This window comes from Tubulanus polymorphus, chromosome 6, assembly GCF_964204645.1.
Source record: "Tubulanus polymorphus chromosome 6, tnTubPoly1.2, whole genome shotgun sequence".
NCBI lineage: Eukaryota > Metazoa > Nemertea > Palaeonemertea > Tubulaniformes > Tubulanidae > Tubulanus > Tubulanus polymorphus.
Genome location: NC_134030.1, coordinates 4998765 through 5025456, shown reverse-complemented (window position 1 = coordinate 5025456; position 26692 = coordinate 4998765). Strand labels below are relative to the sequence as shown.

The window sequence follows — 26692 nt, the reverse complement described above, 5'->3', positions numbered from 1 at the left end:
ACACGTATAAAAGTAATCTAAAGCAATTTTATATCTTTGTAATGGAATCTATATTGATTACTCTTTTCAACAGGCCGGTATTGAGTCCGCGATTTAGTATCAACTAGGTGTTCCCAGTCAGTTTTTGTATCAGGAAGCGAATATTCCGTGTACTGGAGCACGTATTTAACGCAATTTACATCCGTACCAGTGTTTACCGTGGATTTATCTATCCGTTTGTGATATAAACTGGGATTGAATCATGAGTTCGGGCGTGAAAAAGTGCTCAAAATGCGATAAAAGCGTCTATCCGATGGAACTTTTAAAATGCTTGGACCAGGTGTGTATCACAAATTCAAAATCAATCAATTCAAATATCCACTCTATTATTTATTACCTGCTTGTTTGACTTACCATTTTGTATTGAACATTAGAACTATGAAAGTTATAAGGCAGCGTGCCGGTGATCTTGGTGTAATTTTTTGATAGTGTGTGATTTGTCTGTTATGTTTGTCATGTCAATCAATAAACATGGACAGTGATAATGTGTAATCATCGAACAAATAACATCCCAGCCAGCAAGGTTTTTACCAATTATATCAATTACAGAGTAAAACTATGTAGATACATTATTAGGTTATTATAAAATTTAGTTTGAAGCTCTGTTTGCTTTACAATGGCTTGAATCATATATAGGCCTAGAGAGATGGACCTATTTATTACATAATTAGTTTGAATATGAACTGCGTGAAGACATCATCGCTGATTTGTAACTAGATCAATTTTTAAGAGGAGACAATGGTCTGGTATTCACACTAAGCTGTACATTCCGGTGAACTGTTAACATAAGTTTATCCATTACACATTTTGAAAGCTTCTATCTTACAGTACACCTAACCGTGGTGTGCTTCTTGATGTTGTCTAGGTCTGTGTATCCTAGAGACCTATTCTAAGATATTTTATTGACACTGATTGTTTGTTATTGGTATATGCTAAAAGCGGTTTAGACACTGAGCGTAGCTAGCTGTCAATTTTGCTAATTATTTGGTAGTTATAACAGCGCTAGTTGTGATATGTTTTACTGTTGTATTGTCATTATTGATTTAACCTGGATCTTTATCTCCATATATTGCGTCTGACATTTTGCCAATTTGTATTTTCTGCCTTCTGGCTAGATCAATGGCGTTATTAATATTATTCGAAGGTGTGCTACAGTTTCTCATTTCTGCTTCCCTATTCGGGACCGGTATTGAATATTCACCTACAGTCAAACTCACTTAAATCATCATCAGATAATTCATCACATTGCTTTGGTCATCAATATTTTTTCGTGTACTTATTTGTATTTCCATTAGAATTTACTAAGTTAAAGTAGTTAACATAAATGATCATCCAAACTATAATAATGATGAGTTTGATTGTAGTATATTTCAAATATCATGAACTTAACAAGTGAAATCCTACAATTCATCATACACGGATATTGTGTATCTTCTCGTCTTGCTCTCCCACACAGAAACGAGTACCTTGACACTTTTCCAAATTATCTGGCCAAGCTGCTCAGTCAGATATATGAATCCTAAAACATTTCCCTTAGACATATCAAATTCTTTCAAAAACTGAATTATACAATGCAATTTCATGAAATTGGTTTTCATTACAGTTTTGGCACAAGACATGTTTCAAATGTGCAGTATGTGATATGACGTTGAACATGAAGAACTATAAAGGTTATGAAAAACGGCCCTATTGTCAAGTGTAAGTACAGTGTATAGCCTATTGCTACGGATTCTCAAAGTATCGTATCCTGGTTCGCGTTCAGTTCATTATTTTTCCTCGTTAAAAATTATTGAAAACTCAGTCAATGGTGAATCATAGATCTCTGATGTAGGGTGGAAGAAGTAAAGGATGCTGGTGCGGGTTTGAGAGACGGGATACTGCTGGGTTTCGAGGGAGTGAAAGCTGTTGGGTCTGAGGAAGGGGGTTTATATCTAGCACATGTTATTCACTCTATAAATATGCACAAACGTCTACAGCCTTTATCATGAGTAATTTCAAAACTTCTGTTTGTAATAATAATAATCTCTTCAGCAATCTGTTTTCTTCCGCTTATTTCCACGTGGATGAACATAAGTTGCATTACAATCCTGGAAAGTCATTAACAGCTCAGTATGTATAACAATAACGCATGCGTCCTTTGATTGAAAAGATTTATGGTTTTCCTTCGTTTTGTTTCAGACATTATCCAACGACAAAATTCACATCCGTCGCCGACACCCCGGAAAACAAACGTATAGCTGAAAATACGCGAAATCAAAGTCAGGTTTGTAAAATTTCCACTCACGGATCAACAACTTACCGACAGATTCTACAAATCAATCTTTTTCAGGGTCTGATATTTTACAAGAAATGTCGAGATTATACCTGGTAGACTATAGGGTACAGTCAACCCCCGATATAAATCCAACAGGCCTACAAACCATTACCCCCGCCTGATGCCAGGCTTTTCTGAAAATGATAAATTGGGTATTTCGTCTTGGTACTAGGCAACTCTTCGAACTATACTGCCAAAATCTGAAATCCCTGATGTTACCGGTAATCACTGATGCTGGTATACCTGCTGGTGACTGTTATTTCAACCAAAAGCCTGATAAGATTATTTTTTGTCACATTTAGAAGATTTGGGATATTCGTCTGTTCAGCTATCACTGCGTTCACCAGTCTCAGACGCAGATAGATAGGATGCGTTCCGACTTATTAAAGATCCTCATCGAGGTTGATTCGATATCGATATTTAGATATCGGTACCGTTTTATTGATCGTCGCTCGAAGCTAAATTCAGCATTAAATTGTTACGCGGTTATAACAGGTGTATGTTAAACATTCGATGGAATGACTCCTCCCAAATACAGCCGCTGAATTACTTCATATTACTGTGTGTATAAACCTACTAACGATCGATACACTACACGTATATAACATGTAAGACATGTTGATCTCGCTGATTGAGGGCAGAATGAATGATCACAGTTTATTGTGTACATTGTTTTCAACCAGGATATCATAACCTACAATTTGTAACCTTATGGAAAAAATATGTCATATGACGTAAACATAATAGATGTTTAAAGTGCTTCCTCTTTTCTAGTGCAACAAAAAAATGAAATCCTGAATGCGTCAATGATAGTTTCCTTGTCTCTGATTGTTTGAAGCTTATTGTGGGTGCTATTTTTTTCAAATATCCCCCGTAGTTATATCATTGCAAAAAACCCACAATATCAATTCTTATGGTGGATTCTTTCCACCCATCTTCGACTCAGAGTTAATTTTCAGATAAACTACTCTGACGAAGGGTGGAAGGATTCCACCCGAAACGTAAGTAAAAACAATAACAGTTGTTTGAATTGAGATTGTTTGTTTCTCTCAATGATAGTCATCGAGATTGGAAATACATAGTCTCAACTATTTACAACCCCCGGTAATTAATTTGTCAGGTGGAAAAATCCGGTATTCGTTTGATTGTTTTATATCGAGCGTCATCGATGTTTATTGATAGGGTTTTATAACGTAGAAGAACGACGTGTTTATATCTGTCGACTATCGGTTTTATTAATTGTATCGTGTTGCTAGGTTACGTATCACAAAGCGTTCGAGGATGCTCGCGGACAGTACACGCCCGTTGCGGCTGATGTCGAAATGACTCGATTGTTGCAGAATCAAGAACGCGTCAGTCTGGTATATAGTTTATCCGTTTTTGTCGAGAATGTATCCGGGTTTTCTTTATATTTTTATTACACAAGATGAAAGACGATGTGAACCCAGGGTTTGTAGCGAGTCCGACAAAGTGCTTACATACATGCACACATTTAGGATAGGCCCCGATTAGTGTTAAATTTTCGGGTAAAATCCTGAAAGTGCTGAAAACGTTCTGTCATCTCAGGAAATTTCTACTGAAATATATAAAGAACTGCGTCTTTATATATAAACTCGTTTTAGACTTCCGGAAAAAGTTCTCGCTTTCTGACTGCTACAAATCCCGATATCTATTATTAGGTGATGGCGGATGTCAATTTAACGACTTGAATTAATTCAATTTGATCATGGTTTAAGTTTGTAACTAAAGCAACGTTTAATGAAGTATTTCTTACTTTCATTAAATTGACATCTGTTTCAAAATATTGACCGATTGTTAAAATTAATCGAGACCAATGATTTACTAACCACTGATAAAATGATGCGATGATGTCTATTTTATTACTACTAATACAACCCAGAATAATCTCAATGAAATTCTCTTCAGATTTTCAGCATGTCGCATGCAACAGACATTTGATAGGTGGTGTGAAAATTCCCTGGCTTTTAGAAACCTTCCTTCATCGAGATTCGTCTCTTTACTTGATGAATAGAGTTTTGCATGAAGTGATTATATGAAAATGAAAACATGTAGTTTACAATTGTTAAACCCCGGAGATGCTTAAATCGATACTTTTTAACATATTTATCGAGTGCAATAAGATTTTGCCATGTATCGCGCTCGTAAGTGGTCTGATTTTTGACCAGGAACGTCATGAGTTTAATAGCTTACTGAAGGTAAGAGCGCTGGCGGCTGATTGTAAAGTTATGCGGCTAAGCAACATAGACACCTGTTATCAGCATTTATACTGATATCTGCAATACTTTCATGTCTATATAAACAGGTTTTATGCATTTCTACCGATATATGATAATACTGAACCCGACCACCATCATTTTGTATGCAGCCGAAGTTGTTTCGAAGGATAAAAAGCTACTTTTTCTTAGTTCCAGTGTTCAACGTGAAGATAGTTGCTGTAAACCCATTTAGAGACGGCCGAATGCTGCGTGTATCTGTATCAGGGTTTTTCTATCAACAAAGTTCCGGTTTGTCTAAGTATTTGTTTTCTGTGTTGTAGATAAATTATCATAAAGATTTCGAAGAGAAGAAAGGCCACTATATAACAGTGGTCGATAGCCCGGAATTACAGAGAATTCTCGAAAATCAACAACAGATCAGTCTGGTACAAATAGCATGAAGGCCGTCTGACGTAATGGCATGAATTTGTTTTCTATAGAATATCTATTTAAAAAATTTGGCAGCGCGTATTATTTTGAATGTCTCTCGTTGCAGTAACGCCAGGTTTACAAACCTGTAACTTCGAGTGATGAGTTCTAATAACTAAACCGAAGTATTGAATACTACCCTTCTTAACACTCACAAACAACCTCGTTTATATATCATTAGCTTATTGACACCTCTTCGGAGCAGTATCCATGATTGATGGATCACTGGCGTGCAGTTTCTTAAGGGTAACTGGTTAACCTTTTATGAAGCGATTATTTGCTGTTCTAGAAAACGTGTTCCCTTTTTTGGCCATGATTCCTGCACATTCCTTAAAATAGTTGGTTAGTTTGTATTTTATGTGTGGAATTGAAGTGTGTTTTGACATATTTAAAGCATGTCTGCTTCCTGTAATTTATATGCAGGTGATTTTTTTTCAACAGTTTGAAAACGCAGGTGAATCATCTTTACGTAACCTGCTTTCAAATCGAAGAAAAAAAAACTGTTTAACTTTGATGAGTTGTTCGCGAATGAGAGAAAATCGATTTCTGAACTGCTGCGGTTGAGTTTCCCACAAACAAAATAAATCCATTATCTACGCTTGCCAAATGAACTAATATGAAATTGTATTTCGTTAGGTTCAGTATCATAAGGATTTCGAAAATTCTCGGGGTAAATATACGCAGATAGCGGACGATCCCGAGGTGATGCGCCACCTGGAGAACACACAGAAAATCAGCACGGTAATCAGCCTGCCGATTGCTAATTAGTTATATTTACTAATTAATGACGTTCATTTTATGAATAATCGATGATGTCAGCATGAGCTGATTTTAAGAGTTTTCTGACTATTTTCGATTTATCATCATGCAGTTGAATTTCTACGTCAGACCTAACCATTCCTAGGTCCACGAGTTCTACTAATCTTTAAGACCATTTTATTGTTTTTTATTCGCATTCTTTGTTTGTTGCCGTGGTTTTACTGATACCTGAGTGAAGTTAGTTACTAAAAGCTTGGTGTTGGCCGAGAGGTACGAGCGTCTGGTATCAAAGATTTTGTCGCAACATTTTCAGCAAGTTTAATATAGAAGCTGAGCTATTCTTATACATGCTGTTAAACGTTTGTTTTGTTGTCGTTCATCGCAATGACTCGGCTGCGACAATGATTGGTTGTTAATCTTGAGTTCATTTCATCACTGCTTCAATTCATGTCAATTAAAAGATATACTGTACATGTCACATCAATCAATACCATTACGTATAGAGAATATTGATGGATCTTTGACAGTATCCGCCCATGCATCGGAACCGATGTTAATGTCGTATTCGTTGAAAATTCAGGTTGAATATCGGAAAGATTTTGAGAAATCACGAGGTCAGTTCACGACAGTCGCGGACGATCCAGAAATTCAGCGTTTACTCGATAACACGCAGAAAACCAGCAAGGTACACATACGCCACCTATACGCTCACGTCTGAACCTTTTCAGATGTACATCTCAAGACTTTAAGGATTATAGACTCCACCCTTGTCGGCCATGGCTATAGATATTCATAATTTTACAGGTTCTGTATCAGAAACAGTTCGAGGATAGTAAAGGTAAATACACACAGATTGAAGATGATGCTGAAATGATGCGTCTCCGTGGAAACCAAGAGTTATATAGCCTGGTACATAGTAGAATACGTCACAATGGATGCTACATTGTATAGTAGCTCATTTGCATACAAATGAGTGCGCATTGTTGCATAGCGACTGTGAATTTTACTAATCGTTGATTTATGTTTCATAGTTTTTGCATCGAGTTGAGAAATGTCCTTTGAATTTGTTGATGCTGTTGGAGTTCTTGCAAGTTTGTTGATTCATTCATATCAGTTATCAATTTGTTATTTTATTGCTCTATTTTGATTTACGTCGTTCAGATCTTGGTTTCCGAAGACTAACCGTGCTGGATTGTTCATTTTAACTCACAATGGGTTCACAGCGTTTGAATTCTTGTCGGCGGCACACTGTTAGCAGCCAGCCGGACTCGAACCTGTTTGGAGTATTAACTCTTACTTCTGATTGTTCAATTTCTCATTTGCATGAACGAAAAAACTGTTCAGTGCTTTTCTACTAACAGTATCTATAAAACGTCATTTCATATTAGAGGATCAAGAGTTGTTGCGCTTAGGATTTCTCGAGAACTATAATCGAAGGTCTCTTCGGGTTTTCATTGCTTGTTTGGGTGAGTTTCGACTCGGTGACATCCAGTAGTTCATGAGAAGACCTTTCTTATTTCAGGTCAAATATCACGAGGATTTCGAGAAAAGTCGCGGTAAATGTAGCCAGGACGCGGGAACAGCCGAGATGAAGCGGTTGTTAGACAACCAAGAAAAAATCAGTATGGTAGCCATCTTGTTTTGATTGTTCCAGTTTCGTTCTGTTGATGTTATGATTTCAGACCCCTTTCAGACCCCTTTCATTCTCACTCGGCGTCCTGAATAGACGTGGTCGATTCAGTAGAATGCTCGGGTGCATGTTAACAGCCTGTATGATGATTAAATGATGTTTCAATTCTCTATTTCTGCTGCCATTCTGTTCTCGTTAAGCCGTTATTGCTGGCCACTTTGATGCCGTTTGAGCCACAGGGACTTAACTAATCAATACATACATTCTTTCTCCGCGTTTATGCTTTATTTTTCCGCTCTGAATTCATCCATCATTCGCCCGCGTGTTATCTGTCGAGCGACAGACTACAGGTCGGCGCACAGTTTTCTCTTGTCTTTTTGCGCATGCGAAAAACACCCGCATTTTTGCCTTGCCGCGTTTGATTTCAGTGTGACTGCACTGAAAGATCGTTGATGATGATTTATCAAAGGTTGAAATGTATTTAGGTTTCTGATTGTGTAAATACTGGTACTTTTATTATGGCGAGTGTATGTTGGTTTATAGCCAATTTCATGCAGGCGCCCAGAATATACATAGGAGATAGGGTATATCTAGGTGTGACCAGCTTACGTTCAGCCTCATGCTGTTATTATCATAATCGTTTTTTCTTCAGGTTTCCATTAATTATAGGGGTTTAAGTGCTCATCCCAGCGCGTTAATCGATCTAATCATTTCGAGAGTATTCTTTCTTCAGTTCGTCAGTTGTGTATTGTGATTTTTGAACCCGGTATGTTCCGCTGTTCTATTCACTGCCGCTATTAACGTTAACCGGGTTCGTTATATGATATTCTGTAGGTTCAGTATGTAAAAGATTTCGAGGAAAGCCGAGGTAAAGTACAGTCCGTACACGATGATCCCGTCACTAAACGTGTTAAAGACGCCACTGAATCAATCAGTATGGTAATTACGGTACTGGGGGGATGGATAATTACACTGCTAGATAGAGATAAGAAAGAATCTCCTAATTTAAATATCACAGCCGCCCACTTATTATCTTGTCTTTACGTGACATGACATAGATTTTGCTACAATTATTCACTTTTTAGTCTGACCATTTCTAGTTAAATTAAGCTGGTAGAATTTTGACATAATGACGATTAAGATTTCATTGTCACCGTGGTATTTTGTCCACCGGTACGCTGTAACCAACTTATGAGAAACTGACCCCTGGGACCAGTTGCTCGTAAGTTGGTTAGAGTTAACCAACGGATAGTTTATATTGTGACAATTAAAAGTTCATTGTAACTATGGTATTTACCCGACTTTCGAGAGACTGATCCCAGGACGTTAAAATGGTTGACTTTCAGGTAAAATATCGCAAGGATTTCGAGGAACAGAAAGATAAATACACGCCGATTCCAGACGAACCTGAAATTCGCCGCCATATTCAAAACACACAAAACTCGAGTCTGGTATAAAACACCTGCGGGTAGAAGTTGTATTTTATGTTGTTGCCGTGCCGATTTCAATATTGTTGACCTCATTACCGAGCGGTGTCAACCAACTACGCTTTTACAAGCAACGATCACACAAGTGGTTTTGGCCCATGTCCGATTAGGCCCAGGGCCAACCGCTTAAATTGGTGCTAAATGGGTCCATGCCTGTTTATTACATGGTCACAATATGGCCTGACCAGTAAAAGGTTAGGTCTGTGCCATATTTTAGCAAATGAGTATGTGAATGCTTATTGGTTCTGGAATTATAAATTCCGAATCATTTTAGTAATGATTGAATGATCCAGGTATGAACACGCTTTCTATTTAGGTATGGGCCAAGTTTGACTTGGGCTCTGGTCCCGTACAATTTGACCGGGGCCAAATCATCTCCGTGTGATCACTGCGATAGTCAAAGATTTCATCATCACTTGTTTGTCAAATTGTCAGTTTTAATTCAGTCATCATTTTCATTTCAGTGTTGTTCTTAGGATGGTGTTATTACAAGTTTCACTTCAATCTATGTAATTGTTTTATCGTAAACTATTAAAGAAAATCTGTTTCCATTTCCGATAGATGGCAGCACCTGTTTTAGAAGCGGCTTTTCCACATACATGCGTTTTGTCCTATATGCATTGGTTGTACATGTTTTAGCCAATACTTCGTTGAGAGAAAAGATCCTCGAGCCTATTTAAGAATGCTTTGTAGAAAGTTGAAAATTGTTATCAAACTTAAAAATTCAAGTGGTCGACTATAGAGAATGTTGACTTATTATTCGGCACTGTTTGTTACTAGTTGCACAAGATTTCGATTAATTCTTTTTTTTAAGGTTACCGTATTTTTTCAGTGAATCGATGATAATGAGATTTTAACTAACGGATAAAGACGTGTATTTCAGATTGCTTACCACAAGGATTTCGAACAAACTAAAGGTCGTTTTACAGCAGTAGCCGACGACCCTGAAACTCGACGAGCGAGACGAAATTCCGATCAAATCAGCACGGTATTACTACTACTGCCATCTATAGTTCAGTCGTAACACTATATACCATGTTGACTCTCAGAGGTGACAAAGTTCATATGCATTGGTGGAAATATTTTTATTCAGCACTCAAATTTCGTTCTTATTTTGACACTTGGGTGGGTATAGCTGGCTTGACTCGGGTGGAAGCTAATCAAGTTCCGTTATTCCCACCTGCGGATATTTCGATCGTACCCATACGTTATAACCTGCGTATAACGCAGGATATGTGCGATTCCATCATATGATTGTGTTCATGAATACGTTGATTAGGATTGTGTCCTATATTTAGTAATTTATGAACTGATAGTCAGCATGGTAATATCGATGTACTATATATGTCGGGCATCATCATCATCATCATGTTCCCCTGTTTTAACTGCGCTGTTCTTATATAACACACAAATTACACTCGTTCACATTTACACAAACGCTTTAACCCGAAACTCTACTCTTACAAATCATAATATTGTCAAATCTTCCGATGGAACATTTCAGAAGGCTGTCTTTCTACGCATTTCCAAATGAATATATTATGTAACACTACTTTAATCTGAATTAATGCAAACACTGCTCACTTGCCAAGGTTGGAACTGGGGACTTCAATCCAGATTAGTAAGAATCAAAATTTTCTTATGCTCGTGGCCCCTGAGATCCTCATTTGGTTTTCCAGCCTTGACGCAAATGACTTCATTGTAAGCTTATTCCGGCTTATGAAAATAATTCTTACGGTCAAATTAAGCGTAATCAAATAATTTGTTATATCTATATAATCAATTTTAAATCAGTTTCTGTTTAAAAAGGGTATTAATGTAATGTAACATATATGGTTTATGGTTTGCATGTTTCAACAGATATAGGCAACAATTGGCTTACTAAGCCTAGATAAGCTTGATATGTGTTTTTGTTAGTAAGTGGAATATTTGGCTACTTGAAGACTCAAAGACTTGCAATTTTCAAAGATATTCGATTTGAAAGCTGCCCTATGGGTCTTATTGAGTCAAAGTTCCATATGGTATTTAATGAAAAATGTTTTCTAGTGATTACTTTTCAGGTTTTTTCTTTAGGTCGATGAACTTAGACTTTAGATGGTGGATGTGAAAATAATTGTCTTACGATAAAACTTTTGTCCTCAAATTCTTTTAGTAGCACTTATTGCATAAGACCCAAAATTCGTCATACTCACTTAACACAGAGGTGACGCATCCTCCTGTGGCAAGTGAGTAAAATGTGCATGTTCCCTTCAAACAGGAATGTATGTACACATGACTGAAATAACTAATCATGCATACACTGCGCATGAACTTGCATTTTGTAAACAAATTAACCCTTAAAGCAGTTGTTGATTCAATTTTGCTGCTTTGCATCGATTTCTGTACTTTTCGGACCTAAGTCTAATCTTGAAAAAAAGCGAACTTAATTCATGTCAATCGTAAAACGCCGTTAGTTTTTGGCCGTAATGTAGAGTGCTGGGGCATGAAAATTTAATAGATGCGGTTATTGGAAATTATAGTTGTTACGGTGCAATAGTTGTTAAAGATATTTGATTTATCTGACTTCGGTGTTTTGATTTCGTTTTCACAGGTTCAATACCATGCGCAGTTCGAGAAGCAAAAGGGACAGAAAATATCCGTCGAGTCCGATCCTGAGCTGCAGCGAAGCAAGAAAAATATGGAAACGATCAGTCAAGTCAATTACCAAGGATGGAAGGACAAAAAGGACCACATGGAAAAACGCCGGCCTTCCGATGCAGAATATAGTAAGTACAAGCATGACCAGTGCTTACAGATTTACTAGTTTTTCTCAGTTTTGAAGTATAACGCATGCCGCTCTTAAGTATTTCGATAAATAGATTATGTTTGTATCCCCAGAGAAAAACTGTTACCATCTTCCCGGGGTTTGTTACTCAAAAGTTGGTTTAAGTTAACCGGTGGATAACTGACAATTAAAACTACATTGTCGTAATTTTTAAGCTTTGATGAAACACTGTCCACGTTGTAATCCTACAATAGGAAAAAAGTGTTTTAAAAATGTTTCTTTGAGCTAATATTTACTTTGACGTTTCGACATCAGTATTCCTGAAGTTGGCTATTACGATATGGTCAAAACAATGAATGGAATATCAGCTTAAGGAAACATTTCTGACTCATTTCTCTTTTGAGGATTTGAGGGATATTATGTTATTGTAAACAGTTTTATCCAATAGACCTTCAACCAACTTTTGGGCAACTTGCCTCAGATGTTCAAGAACTGACTTCATTCTGAAGTGATTTCTGTTCATTTACTTTTAGAAGAATCCTTTTAAGCCTTGATATTCATAATTTGTGTTGTAATCATTTATACATAGGTATATATTTATATTTATATATATATGTATGTTTATTGTGCCATTTTTAGGAGGACACAAAGGTATTCGAAATCAATTGGGCTTCAATCTGCTAATCACAAATCTCAATTTTTCTCAGTTTGCTGCCTGAGAAATTTAATCATAATATACCATAAAATGTTATTTCTAACTTAAACCAATTTGATTTGAGAATAATATTTCAAGAGCATTTAGAGCCTGAGTGACCTTGATCCCCCTCTCCAGAAAACCAGTAGATTTGGCTTTTATTTTACGTGTCTATATCCGCTGGTCAAAATTCTAAAATCATGTAGCATATAGTGTGTTAGTTTAGATTAACTGTTGTATTTTAAAACATAAATAAACATTTGCGAATCATTTCGCAGCTCCCGGAATCAGCGCGCATCCGAACTTCGGAAGACAAGGTAACAATACCTCGCGTCGTCTGCTCTGGTAACCACGGAAATGACATTATATACGTTCTGATTAACATATTTCATCAATTGAATTTAAAATTCACATTTCCATGGTTACAATTTGGTAATCAGCGCCATTTTTTGTGTATCCTCGCAATATCACGATCAGCTTTAATTTTTCTAATGCAGTGTATATCATTTTCGATACCCTTTCATTCATTTACGTATATAAACTGGTATCTGCTTCAGGAAGCATTAACATGAATTATTAAACTTGCTTCATATCAACAAATTGCTTAACAGTTTTACCGTAAAAGGTTCTATGTTAATGCTTCAGTTTTCTTTGATTTTCTTTCCCATCACTTTTTTTGGTGCCTCCATTGATTCCAATGATAACAAATTTTTAAAAATCAACACAATTCACAATAGTATGATAAAATTCAACGCGGATCAAAAATGAAATCGAATAAGAGATGGTTTATTCAAGGGCTATTAATCATTTTAGACTATTTTCACTGATTCTCAAAGAAATTTCAATCGTACACTGAAAACTTGATTTTGAAATAAGCGATGATAGCTAAAATATATCTAACACTCCTCACTCACTTCGGTATATCAAATTCAGAAACGTTCATCAGATATCCAAACAAAAAACCTGATACAGTAGTACAAGGTATTTGGAATGAAAATACATTCTTAGAGTTGATAAAATAAAAGGTCAAAAAGGTACCGGTAGTTACTATTTCATTTACTCAAGTTTCTCCTTTTTGTTTCAAACCACACCGTTTATGCATGTTTTTTTTTTTTAATTTGTTGGTTATCGCCTTACTACCACACAGTACTCACAGTGAAGGGTGTCTTACGTTTTCATTGGTTCAGTGTTTAGCATGTAGGTGGCGTTGCTTATGTGTTTTCAGACCCGGTTGTAATGGCGTCGATTACTCGACAGGATTTCCACCAGACAGACAATTACCCTACTGAAATGAAGCCGGGTTCGATTTTTGACCGCGATCCGCTCGCCGCTGAGCTGGGTAAAAGTGATATCAACTATAACTCCCCGTATAAAGCGAGGTCACACTCGCAGGTTATTTATTCGGGCAGCGCTAGGAGAGGTAAGTGCTTATATTTGCAACCAGGGGGCACCAGCAGAGTGCCGGTTGCTCGAAGACCATGGATTGGCTTGTGTGTATGTTAAAGATTAGCGTAAATCCTAACTAACAGCTCAGTGTTGTTCATTCGATGAGTTAGAAATCTATATATTTTGGGGTTGATAAGATTTCCATCAGTGTAGAAACTCAACCCTATTGATATTTAAGATTTTTGACTGATTTTGTCTAATAATGTTTGTTCGTCATCGCTATTTTATTAGTATTATTAATATTCATACATTACTCGAGGCCAGTGCCTCAGTCTATGCTTGAGTCAGTAAGTGTTCTTATTATTTAACTAAGCAATACTTACCTTTTCTCTGTTCTGATTCGATTCTATTTCAATCAGACAGTGATACTGCGATGTGTTGAATCACTCAATGTTAGTTTTCTTCTTGTTTTTGTAGATGACAACGATGACCAAAGACCACGCAGTGGTTCATACGGCCAGGACCCGATGAATGGTCAATACACGGCTAATCAACGCAGCAGTGGAGGTGATTTTAAAGTACCATACGGAGTTCCTCCACAAGCCCGACCAACAAAGGTATGATGAACTCTCAAATTCACTTCCCGTACTGGTATACATTTGTCCCATTGTTTCCCCGGGGGCTGTTGACATCATTTCTAGCCTGCTTTATGGTTTAAGTTCATTATAGAAAGGAGGGTTTGCATGTGATGTTTGTTGTTCGTCAGTTTAATGTTAGTTCTCTGCTTTATTTGTCGTCGTCTTTTTACTATAAGCGTGCGTTCATAGATTGTTTTATTGTTAGGAGGAAGAGGTAGCTCCTTATGTCGCTGCACTTGATCCAGTGACTCCTGAGCCGATCACGGAGCCAGTTTTCACTCCTCCTGAACCCATAGTAGAACCGCAGGTATACAATCCTCTCCTATCCTACCCCTTTTGATGCACATTCCCAGATCTAAGATAAGCAGAAAAATGTAACGGAAATGTCAATACATATTTATATATATATATAGCTTGCCCGCCTTGCTGGTGGTATCCGGTGATATAATCAGGTGGTGGCTTAGAAACATGAACACATACATATAGATGATTATTCCAAGTATTGCCGCAAAAATCAGTGATTTTATTCCTAAATGTCTACCGTCCGCATGAGTATTAACAATAGGGTTTTTGTCGCACCAATTGTGTAGAATCTTTCAGCGTTACATTTTGTAACGCCGAAGCACGTGTCGATTTGACTATTACAAATCTTATTCACACATTCAGTTAATGAGATTTATGTTGTCAAATTGACAACAATTCCTGATTGAAATAAAGGGGACATACCACTGGAATATGCACTCGTTTCTTTTTTTGCGTATGCTTGTGTTTGCTAGTTTTTCGTTACAGACATGAACAGTTTGTATGGAGTTTTCAGTTTTTTGTCATTTGAGTGTATTCAGTTTCTTAATTTATTTTTTCGTTAGTTTTGCATCATGATGTTCTGTAATTTCAGGTAGAAGATGCCCCGCCCCCTTCTACTTTGGTACAACCCCCGCCCGCCTTTTCATCACAGGTATAAATACTGTAGAGCTACTGGTAGATTTGTCGATATTAAACACAGCACCTATCGCGCTTGAAAAGTCGAGTTTTGGAAGTAATTTTTCCAAATCCCGAGATTTCAAAGCACAACTAGCACACAACAAATATCAATCACTTGATTACTAACCACCAGTTATCCGACAATGGAAGGTGCTGCCCTCCCATATGTTTGTCGATAGTGGCAGATCTGATCATATTGACCCATGAATTTAGGTCCTCACTTATTAGGTGTTATTTCTACTTCTTTGATGATGAACATCCTCGTACTACTGGTATATGGAAGCAAAATATTCATGATTGCACGCAACTATTAGTACTGACACACACTGGAACCTCGTTACCATGACTTAGATACAGGGAAACCTCATTACAATGAATTCAGATACAGTGGAAGCTTCTTAGAATGAACTCAGATACGGTGCAGCCGGAATCGTAAATTGGTCTAAATCGTTATATCCAAGGTCGATATTATGAGGTTCCGCTGCGTAACCAACTAAGAATTGATTATTATTACCTTGGAAAGTATTGGTTATGACGGATCTTCTGAACTTCGTTGTAACGAGTTTTGATAACTGTAACGGGGTTTTCATATTCAAAAAAATTACGTCTTTAAATGCGATCATGTTTATTTTCTTGTTTTATTGTAGCCTCGTTACATAGCTATGTACGACTACTCGGCCGCTGACGTCGATGAGGTTTCGTTCGTAGAGGGCGACATCATCATCGACCACGAATCAATCGACGAAGGCTGGATGATGGGAACGGTGCAACGGACAGGAATACGTGGGATGTTGCCGGCAAATTACGTGGAACTTCAGGCATGAGAAGTGGCGCCATCAACATCAATTATTGCAACACATCTAGAAATATACAACCGTGGCCATGATGAGCATCCGTACGATTTAACGTAACAATTTAATGAAAAATCAAAGACGTTCGCGATTTCATCCGGATTTTTAAAGATATCGGGCGGTGCTCGTCGTTGAAATATTGATCAGACTTTTTAACGGAAAGTTCAAGTAGAACACTGGTTTTCATTCGAATTTTTAAATCTATTCCCCGCGTATACTTTAACCGAAGATTACCGATCGAAGCTGCGAAAAAGATGAGAAATTTCTGATATTCTCAGATGCTTACTTTACAGTCAGTTAGTCATAAAGAATAAGTATTTCAGAATATTTAAGAGATGAGCATTATTATGAATATAGCAGCCGCAGAACTTTTATGTTATACGGAAATATGTACAATTGATGTAAAATTATGAATAATATATGCACTAATTCGGTTACAATACATACATACATTGTATTTGTCCTGTACATTGTAAGTATTTATTTTCTCATACAATGTATGTTTGTTGAAAACAATTCTAATAATTTGTCCAACCCTAGTGGGCGATTTTAGTAACTAGCTTATTGAATAATCAGCGACAAGGTGAATAATGTGTTATATATCGGTATACTCGGAAGAGGGCGATTTGCCACTTGGTACAAAAATGAAATTTTTGTTTTCCTCAAGAGATTGATTGTCAAATGTGTTATGATTCTCCGAGTGAGATTAAGAAGTTTTCTGGTTTGCTGGCTCAACGAATTCAATCGATCAGTCTGCTAGTTCAGGTGGTACTGCCGGTCTTCTGAAAAATTCCAACGATTTTTTCTCCTCATATAAGCATTCCTATTCAGCCTCTCTATTGCGACCTCCTCCGTCGTGTTGGAATTTCTCTGAAGTCCGCTGCTCCTTAATGCCTCATTTAATGTGCCATTGTAAGCGATTCTGTGTATGGAAGTTCGGTGCTGAGTATGATTCCATCACCATCAATGTAGAAAAATCATCTGGGCCTGGCTCCAGTGTAAAATCATCTAGCTAATGGCAAGCATACATTCATTCATTTGTGATTATTTCTTGGTGCACTCTACTTCTCTTATAATATGTATCGACCAAGGTCACTGCAGCATAGTTACATCAAGTCTTGTTATGATATTAAGCTGCTATTACTAATTTCATTTTATATTAGAAACACCAGTATTTTAGATGTTGTCAGTGACTGCACATATTATATACCATGCTAAACAAGTAAAGTCGTGATGTGGAGGAGATTCTCTTGATTTGTAGCAAACTTATTTACACCAAAAACCTTGATACTAGGTACATAAACGCCATGTGAAATAATGTTGTAACAACTCATTCATAACTAGTTTAAACCAGCAGTCAATGTTTGATTGAGTTTGTTCAAAAGTGGTGCAACTGAATTTTCTTGCGTAAAAGCATTATATTTCAGTACATTTTGGTGTTTCTTTCAAAAGCTAATCGTCCGCCCTTAATCAGCTTTTGATGTCGTCGCTAAATTGAAAATGATTTCTTTAATTCAAATACCTTTTGGAGCAATAAGAAGTTTCTGGTACAAAAAAGAAAACGGATTGAAAATCAATTGACCAGAGATTTTAAGTTGTCTATTCTTCAAAAAGGACTACGTAATTTCATTGAATTCAGACAACCTGTCCTAGTAATCAGTATTTATGTATTATGGATTGTGTACAGCGCATAATAAAACTTAGATCAACAGATTAGATATAGGTAACCTAGTAGAGATTGTAAAATACTGCGCTGGATGGAGGATGTATTGCTACTCATTGTATTAACCAATAATGTCATCAATGACTGGACAATTCTCAAGATCATCATAGAAGTAAAATTGATCTAAATGATGAAAAACAATGGTGAATTCAGTTGATTGGTTATTCCTATGAGTTGATACCCTCTATTAATGGGTGGTGGTACGAAATTCTGGCAATCGTTATTTTAATTTTGCCTTTACTGTTATGCACTTATTATAAATTAATTATTATCATCATTATTATGATAATTATCGTTGTAAATAATAAAGGTGGGCGATTTTTAAATGGATGATTTTAAGCTGAATGAATATTTTCTGCTGTAGTATGTAGTCTCTAGTAGCGCACTTTAGTGTCATAAATCTGTAACATCAATGATGTAAATTATATATCATCTCCCTTTCGTCTTCTATACTGAAGCCTCGAAACCTGGAAATTAAACATTATTTTGTATCTGTGAAATATTGTCTTTTGCTCTTGATTTCTTTTGTGGCAGAGTTTATTGTAGTTGCTGTCTACCGAAAGTGTTAGAGGACTTTATCAGCTCCCTAGAACACTGCCTCTAGAATCTGAATCGGACCTAATACTGCCTAGGCATTTAGGCCCCCAGTGAGAAAGGTGACATTGAATAGGGGGATCAATGTTAATGAGTAGAGGAACCACATTGTGGTGAAGTTGGCCAATGTTAATGGGATGAGGGGACCAACTATAGAGAGCAGTCAAAAGGCCGACCTAAGCTCCCTTTAGGCTTGGCCTTCATGAACTCATAGTTGTTCTTTCTCCATAAAACATGAAAGACAAAACAAGATTTGTTGAGTAGAAGTAAAAGTTTATTGACAATTAGTAAATATGTTCTAAATGCAACTGTCGAACACTAAAAAGACAGCCGAAATACAAATGGACGGAATTCTCGCATCGTGATGGACTAGAAATTTGACATTTTCCAACTTCCTACAATTCCACATAGAAAATTACATTAAAACATCGAAAATACTATTGAGATAATGAATACATCAAATATCAATCCCAACAACAGTATGGCCCGCTTGATTCATATCATTTGGGACACATGATGTTAATCCAATGAGATTCCAGATATCCAGATAAAATATCTTATTTTACATATATTCATTATACAACGGTGGATGGTGAATAATCCAAATTAAACTGATTCAAATTAAGCAGTTTGACTGTAAACTGGTAAAACTATATACTATATATATCCCAGATAAGAGCACCTAAATCTACATGTTCCAGTATTGTTTACGTTACGGTTATTCAACTGCAATAATATCTTTAAAACATAAATGCTTCTTTACTCTTTCTAATCTCATTGTTAAGACTAATTCTTTTACTATACATCTCCCTTTCTGAATGTACATCGCAGCGATTTTGAATCTTTTCCGACGAAAAGCCTTCATCCTCATCTCCACTGGCATTTCCAGCATCAATATGGTCAAACATGGCATCATTTTCTGACACAGAATTAAAATTTGACTCAAAATTTGTCAGTTCATTTTTTTCATCTTGTCCAGTATCTTCTACTGATTTCATATCACGTTCTGGCAAACTGAAATTATAACACGCACTAGTCATTGGCTCTGCATCAGAAACTGATATAAATGAAAAGTGATTATTATAGATTGTTTCATTGATTGAAATAGATTGAGTACTAACCAGGGTTTAAAGGTGTTCAGATCATTGAGATGTGTTAAACCTGAACCACTTCCCATAACTACTGCATTCATCTGTGGGTTACTGATATGCATACTGTCATTGTGTCTAGTGATTTCCTGAAAATTGAAAATTACAAGCTCAATCTATAAAATCCATCAATACTTATTTGGCATCGCAAGGGTACTCAGTTTCAGTATGTGTGATGATCCCTTTAGATGATAGCCAAGTTGCAAAATATATTTCAACAGAACAGTTAGTCTGGACTTATTGTGGGATTTTCAACTTGTTACTCAGTTTCAACAATTCTAGCACATGGTATCATATTCGAAATAGAAAAACTCACTCCTAATTCATAATCTGTTTGTACCGACTGTCGTTTGATGGGTGGTAGAGAAATGGTCTGTTTAAGCAGTCGTTGAGTTGACAGCAAAATCGGATCTTTCGAAGGCCTGTTATACGATAAACACTTACATAGTTTCATCACGAGTTCAAACATTTGATATTTAAAGTAATGATTAAAATTGAAGCAATAGATCACCTGTAAAATACATCAGAATGCTGCGCCATTGCAACACTGGGGGCTTTGTGCGTCTTCAAATCATAGAACCCGCGAGATGAAATTCGCGACAATTCAATTCGATGAGCTGGGCTATAAATAGATTATTCAAGTTTGAAATGAATTAGAAGACGTGTGCGTTGCATACGGCATCATACCACAAGGTATCAGTGTGTACATACCTGCCCCCTATAATTGGAATATGATTACGGTCATAGTTTTTCATCTTCGCGTCTTCCATTTTCATCTTATGCCATCTGTTACGTCGCCGACAGCAAAAATAAATCAAAATCGCCGCCACGACGAATACCATAAATCCAACGGAGCACAGGATAGCTATCAGATGATCATCTTTGATTCCTTTGCTAATGACTTCAGATTGTGTAGTAACAGCAACAAGTTGAGTAGTGGCTGCAACTGTAATATGATAGAAGGCTCAAACTAATAGATCTACTGCAAGCAGTCTTCTATACAACACATAATTGTAGAGTCAGTATACTTAAAAAAACATTGAATTGTAATCAGTTTTTAAAGAAATGGTAAAACATACATAAGTGACAGATCTGAGTGACAGTGAAATCATGAATTGATCTCACATATTACAACATGGTGACATAAAAGAGAGAATTAGCAAACAATTCATTCCACTGGTGAAATAACACACCATTCGTGTTTGATAAGTGTTTCCTTTTACCACACATGCACACAATTCTATTACCCTATATCCATAACTGTCAACTAACAATTCAAATATACATAGATAACTGTAATAATTCATAATTAATGAAGGAAACGTTTTTGTTAAAACTTGATATTCACTTGTCTTACACAACAGATTTTAAGGTATACACTAACCTAATAGTGTTAGATCAACTGTTTCAGTCAAATACGGGCTCCAAACATCCAGATGTGAATTTCCAGCTCTCACAGAAACAGAATACATAGCCGACGTATTCAGACCCAATAACGTCACCTGCAGACTCTCAGACTGTACAGATATCATAGCTTCAGCATTGTTTAATGGGTAATAGGATACTTCATACATAACATCAGCTACAAATAGATTCAATGAACTGTCATGTTCAACTGCCATCTCAAGGAACTGGATTCTAATGCCACACCAATTACTATAATCACATTGAGAAGCCCACAATGTATGTCAATGAATAATTTTCAAATAAGCTCCACTCGAAGGATTCTACCCGAAACTTGTAAGAAAAAACTAATTACAGTTGTTTGAATTGAGATTGTGGGTTTTTTCTCAATGATGTTCATCAAGACTGGAAATAGTCTCAACTATTTACGCTATTATCACCTGTGTTGCCATTTGATTTCACCGGTGCCTCCCACGAAACTAAAACATCTGAAAACCCTTTCAGCTCGAACGTGAGATTTCGCGGTTTGGATGGTGCTGCTGGTAAAGTCATCACTCGATTCGATGTCGAATACAGACCGTATCCAATTCCATTAAAGGCACGAACACGAAACGAATACAACGTGTAGGGGTGGAGTTTATTCACTGTTACTGTGGTTATCCAAGCCACTGTCGACGACCATGATTGGATGACTGGAGTTGCACGGTATTGTACGTCATATGAAATCACGCTGTCACCACCTATTAATGGCTCTGTCCAGTTTAGCGATACAGAGATGGATGTTACGTCTATTATTGTTATATTTCTTGGTGAACTCGGAGCAGAAGGCACTGAAAATACACCGCGTAGTGAAATTATACTTGTATTAGATTAACCCTTTCAGTGCGTCCAGTGCGGTGTATAAATCAGTGATAGATTTTGCTAGTACACCGCACTGCGGTGTATTGATGTAATTAGTAATTATCTCTCTTGAAAAATGGCAGCACGTGTCAAACATAGTGAAATACTAGTAACTAACGATACACCGCAGTGTAGACGCACTATAGTGGTATACCCGTTGTTTAACACACTAGGGTGGAATTTTTTAGAATTTTCAAATTATCTCCAGCACTATAGGGTATTAATTAGTCAGCACTGAAAGGGTTAAGAAGGTCGATCCAGCACAAGCACTGGAGAAATATAGGCAGGTTTCAATTGGTCTCAACCGATTCCAGAATTCTCTATGGTATATGCTCATTTCAACCAGAATTCACTCTACCTCTTTCGGAATAGCATATTCTGTAAACCTGATAGAAGATCCGAAATTGCTATTCCTGAACCCGGAATTGCAATACCTAAACCGGAATACATTCAATCAAAAACTGCCTAAATCTATACTAAATCCCCTTGAATGACCTCATAAATATAATATTTTTCAGTAGTTGCATAAATTGTTCTTACATACTCACTAGTTAGAATTTTCTCCACACTCCCGTATATATTCTTCAGTTTACACTTGTAGGCAGTATTGTTATTCAGCGTTTCTTCAATAGACAGTTGACCATCATGCAGTGTATAACCTGCCGGTAGACTACGTTCATTCACTTCATGATTGTTCACATAGTAACTAACAGTCGGTAATGGATAGCCAATACCGGAGCAGAATATTTCGATACGACTTCCTAAAGGACGCAACAACGATTTGGTGAAGACCGGTGGACCTATAATGGAAGGAATTATCTCATTTGAAATACACGAAGATGTGGACAATGAAGCATTGACAATAGTTTTGTTGCCTACTCACCATTAACGAGTAGATTGACAATGCCATCTGAACAACCAATTACATTACAACCCATACACATCCAGTTACCAGAATCCTGAGTCAAGGTCACATCATTTAGTTGCAGACGACCGGGCGAGGTCGATTGAAAATGTCGGTTAGATTGACGGTGGAACCACGTGACTTTAGATACGGGATCTGAAACAAACTGACACTCCAAGGTGGCACTACTGTTCTCCAGAACAACCACGGGTGAATTGGTTTTCACCAATGATGGTGGAACTACAAGAGACGCATAAAATACTGATCTCATAGGTTTCTTATACTATCAGTAAACAAAATCTGATAGACAGTGATATTTTGCAGATGATGAATAAAGACTCACCTTGTACACTGAGGCTAACTGTCTTAAAAGAAGAGTTGAAGACACTTTTAACTTGACACTTATAACAACCAGAGTCTACAACGGTAGTTCTCTGGAATGAGGAAAATATCGTATTCAATTGATCAGAAAAATAAATCAGTGCATCAGACCAGCGTAGCCTTACTTCCACAGCCGCAGCCCAATAACAGGATCACTCACCTGAATATACAAGTCTCCTAATGCCGAAACTACAGCACTCGACTTTCCACCCGGCAACTTGATACCTTCACCTAACACTCTAATGGGGGAGTCGCATGTGAACCAATTTATAGATATCTGTTCCTTCGATGTCGACCGGCACTTGAACAACGCAGAGCCATTCACAGGGACAGTTAGGTTGCTAGGAGAAACAACCATTGATGGAGCATCTGAAAATGGATTTAATACATAATCAAAAATTCAAGAATGATATTTCAAACACAAAATATTGGCAAAATTTCGTCTAACCTCTTAAATAAATGCTCGCTCGTGATCTAATCACTGCAGTCTCACTGTGTAAGTTACACTCATACACACCCAAATCAAATATAGATATCTGACCAATGAAAACTGAATTATTACCGAAAATCTTCAGATTATCGTCTGCAAAATCATAATAAATTTTGAGAGAGATTTTCAATGAATAAAGAATTATCACCCAGCTCTCAGACATCTAACAGACCTTGCTGGAGTAAAACTGCATCTTTTTTCCAAACATAGCTGACGTTGTTATTGGGCTCATTCGTTGCGAGACAATTGAGTAAGAGGGACTGACCCAGTTGAACAACTCGATCATGAGGTTTTATGAGATATGCTGGTTTAGCTGAAATGAAATCATAATTGAACTGATTACAGAATACAACATTTAGTTGAACTGGAATTTCAAAAGTATACTCACGAATAACAGAAACTTCAATTTTGGCCGAGGTTTGATTGAGAATATTTCTAGCTATGCAGGTATATGTCCCGGCATCACTCATGAACACTTCTCTAATGATTAATACACCATCTCTGTAAAAAACAACAGTATGAATGAAAGCTCAAGCTTTTCTAATTATAAATCATAGTTGATGGCCGAAGTGTCAATCAGTAGTTCTTAATGTTTTGTGAGAGGAATCCTGAAGCTTACCCGAGAATATATAATCTGTTATCAGTTTGTTGAATATGCAATCCGTTTAAGTACCAGGAAATCACTGGAGATGGTCGTCCAGATACCTGACAAGGTAACTTCAATACTGACCCTTGAATAATCTTGACATGGGAGGATTTCATTTCAATCACTGGTGGCACTAAAGAACAATCGCTAGCAATTATTTGCGGTCAGCAAAAAGTATTTCACAAAAAGTTTTTATCTAGAAACGTACTTTGTACTGAAACCATTGTCGAGGCAGTAACTGTGGCTACAATGTTTGTAGCTATACATCTATAGTTTCCATGGTGTTCATCTGTTGTGGTGTTTATATAAAGTGTATTGCTTGGTTGAATAAAAATACCATCTAGAAATTCTCCAGCTTTCATTTGCTCTATTAGTCATAAAAAATACTTCTACTTAGCAACAGCATTATGATTAAAGGTGATTATTATGGCAGAATGCATCGATTATGAGATCTTGATCAGTACCTGATGTTGGTGTATGCCATGTTACTGTTGGGTAAGGGTAACCTGTGACTGAGCATTTTAATGTAACTGGTTGACCAAGTATGACAGCGGTTGAATCAGAATGAGTTGTTATCCATGGAGGTGCTGTAACCGAAGAAACAAATATTCAGGCGATATTCCAAGTGAAATCTAATTCACAGTCTGTTGGAATGGTTTCAAGATTTGTGTTCAAGTTAACTTTACAGAAACATTATCATCAATCAGCCATTCAACTTAAGTCAGGATTTACAGGGAACTAATTGAATTAGGGCTTCAATCTAATGCTAGCATGAATATACATACACTGAACAGTAAGCCCAATACGATCAATCAAACTTCCAAATGAACAAATATACGTCCCCGAGTCCTCAGACACAACATCTCTCAAAATGAGCTCTCCAGAGTACTGGTAGATCAATCTTGACTCAGGCAATGACCCGTGAACCTTTGAATTAATAAAACATCCTTTGCTTTACCATGTTATGTACATACAAGGCTAAAACCTTTAAAATGGCCTTTTTTGGTTGACATTTTCAAAAGATAAAGAATTAGTCAAATCGAAGGGTATACAGTACCTTGGTCCAATTGATAGAGTGCAAAACAGAGCCTGTAACTTGACATCTTAGAGTGACATTGTTTCCTTGATAAGTTGTTATATCTGGTGACACATAAGTGAATCTTACGCCAGATTCAATGACATTAAAATAGACTGTAAGTAAAACAAATCTAGTCCACAATTCTACTACATTGAATGCACATCTCAGGAAATAATATCTGAACATAGGAAGTATCTGCAGTAGCTAATCTCCTATGACTGAATTTATATCCAATTGCATGTAAAATCACCACTGTTTCAATAGCTGCAGTTCCATTCTATTCGATCTGTTGAATTTATACTTAATTAATCAAGCCATTATACCTGCATTGCCTGGTATTACTGTAGTGAGATAAGAGGCAGTAACCTTGACAACAGCATGGCCAACCAGACGATGTTAATTGCATGATGGAGGAATGTTCGTGAAACAAATCAATGAAAGTTAATAACGCAAATACCGGTACCGGTACTTCAACTATAAAACTGCCTGACTATCATTGATGCAGTGGCATGGAGGAAACGACTGTCCAGACAGAGACCGACGAGATAGAACTTGTTGAATTAAGTCCAAGTCCCAGAATAAAAAACCGAAAGGTTAAAATATCGAAAAAATTCATTCAAATATTCCGAAATTTTCGGTTCATTCCTTCGTGAATATTTCAACTTTTCAGTTTTTCTATTGTGGGACTTTGAACAGCCTTCTTATCAAAAATCTCTTACATCTATATTATATTTCATTTTCACAACATTTTCAAGATATTTAATCTACATGGCCTTTTTTTACCTAGGATCCAATAATCATGTCGACATGGCCTTTCATCACCTAGGAAAAATGTTGGTAGTACATTTCGTATTTTCCAATACTTACAAAACCACCAAGAACGATTGGGAAATCATTGAAAAAACATATTTTCATACCTTCTTAATGAGGAATTTCATTTTATGCCTCGATTCGTAAAACTTAGGAACAGTCATTGAAGAGGGAGACTGTTTAATATTTTGATACGAAATATTCTCCACTCTAATGATTTGATGCTTAGATCAAAATGCTTCGGGGAGCAGCAACCGATTCAACTGCCAGGGCCAAATTCGGTTGTCATATCTAGAGTCGACTCGTGGTCGGAACTAATAACCGAAGGTGCTTGATTTCGTTCATGGAATATAGTTCCGGACTAAC

General features: G+C 36.8%; 2 protein-coding genes across 9 annotated transcripts; one reads left to right on the top strand and one right to left on the bottom strand.

Moving 5' to 3' along the window:
• The first annotated feature begins 93 nt into the window (after window positions 1–93).
• Window positions 94–18471, top strand: LOC141906637 (LIM and SH3 domain protein F42H10.3-like). 8 transcript variants are annotated; one of them, XM_074795905.1, is made up of 11 exons: window positions 94–319; window positions 1643–1737; window positions 2218–2302; window positions 9818–9922; window positions 11525–11699; window positions 12671–12709; window positions 13618–13812; window positions 14256–14395; window positions 14622–14723; window positions 15312–15371; window positions 16045–18471. In XM_074795905.1, the coding sequence occupies exons 1-11, from the start codon at window positions 242–244 to the stop codon at window positions 16219–16221; spliced, it is 1251 nt and encodes a 416-aa protein (XP_074652006.1). In that variant the 5' UTR covers window positions 94–241; the 3' UTR covers window positions 16222–18471. The 8 variants fall into 8 exon arrangements, with proteins under 8 accessions (XP_074652006.1, XP_074652007.1, XP_074652010.1 ...); XM_074795906.1 differs by lacking the exon at window positions 9818–9922 and adding an exon at window positions 3610–3714; XM_074795909.1 differs by lacking the exon at window positions 9818–9922.
• Window positions 18472–19305: 834 nt separating this feature from the next.
• LOC141907245 (cell adhesion molecule Dscam1-like) lies at window positions 19306–22961 on the bottom strand. Its single transcript, XM_074796832.1, has 8 exons — window positions 22901–22961; window positions 22566–22817; window positions 21558–21947; window positions 21098–21295; window positions 20425–20659; window positions 20030–20135; window positions 19687–19802; window positions 19306–19579 (listed from the first exon to the last, which is right to left on the bottom strand). Exons 1-8 carry the CDS (start codon window positions 22959–22961, stop codon window positions 19306–19308), a joined length of 1632 nt encoding a protein of 543 aa, XP_074652933.1.
• Between the last annotated feature and the right edge of the window lie 3731 nt (window positions 22962–26692).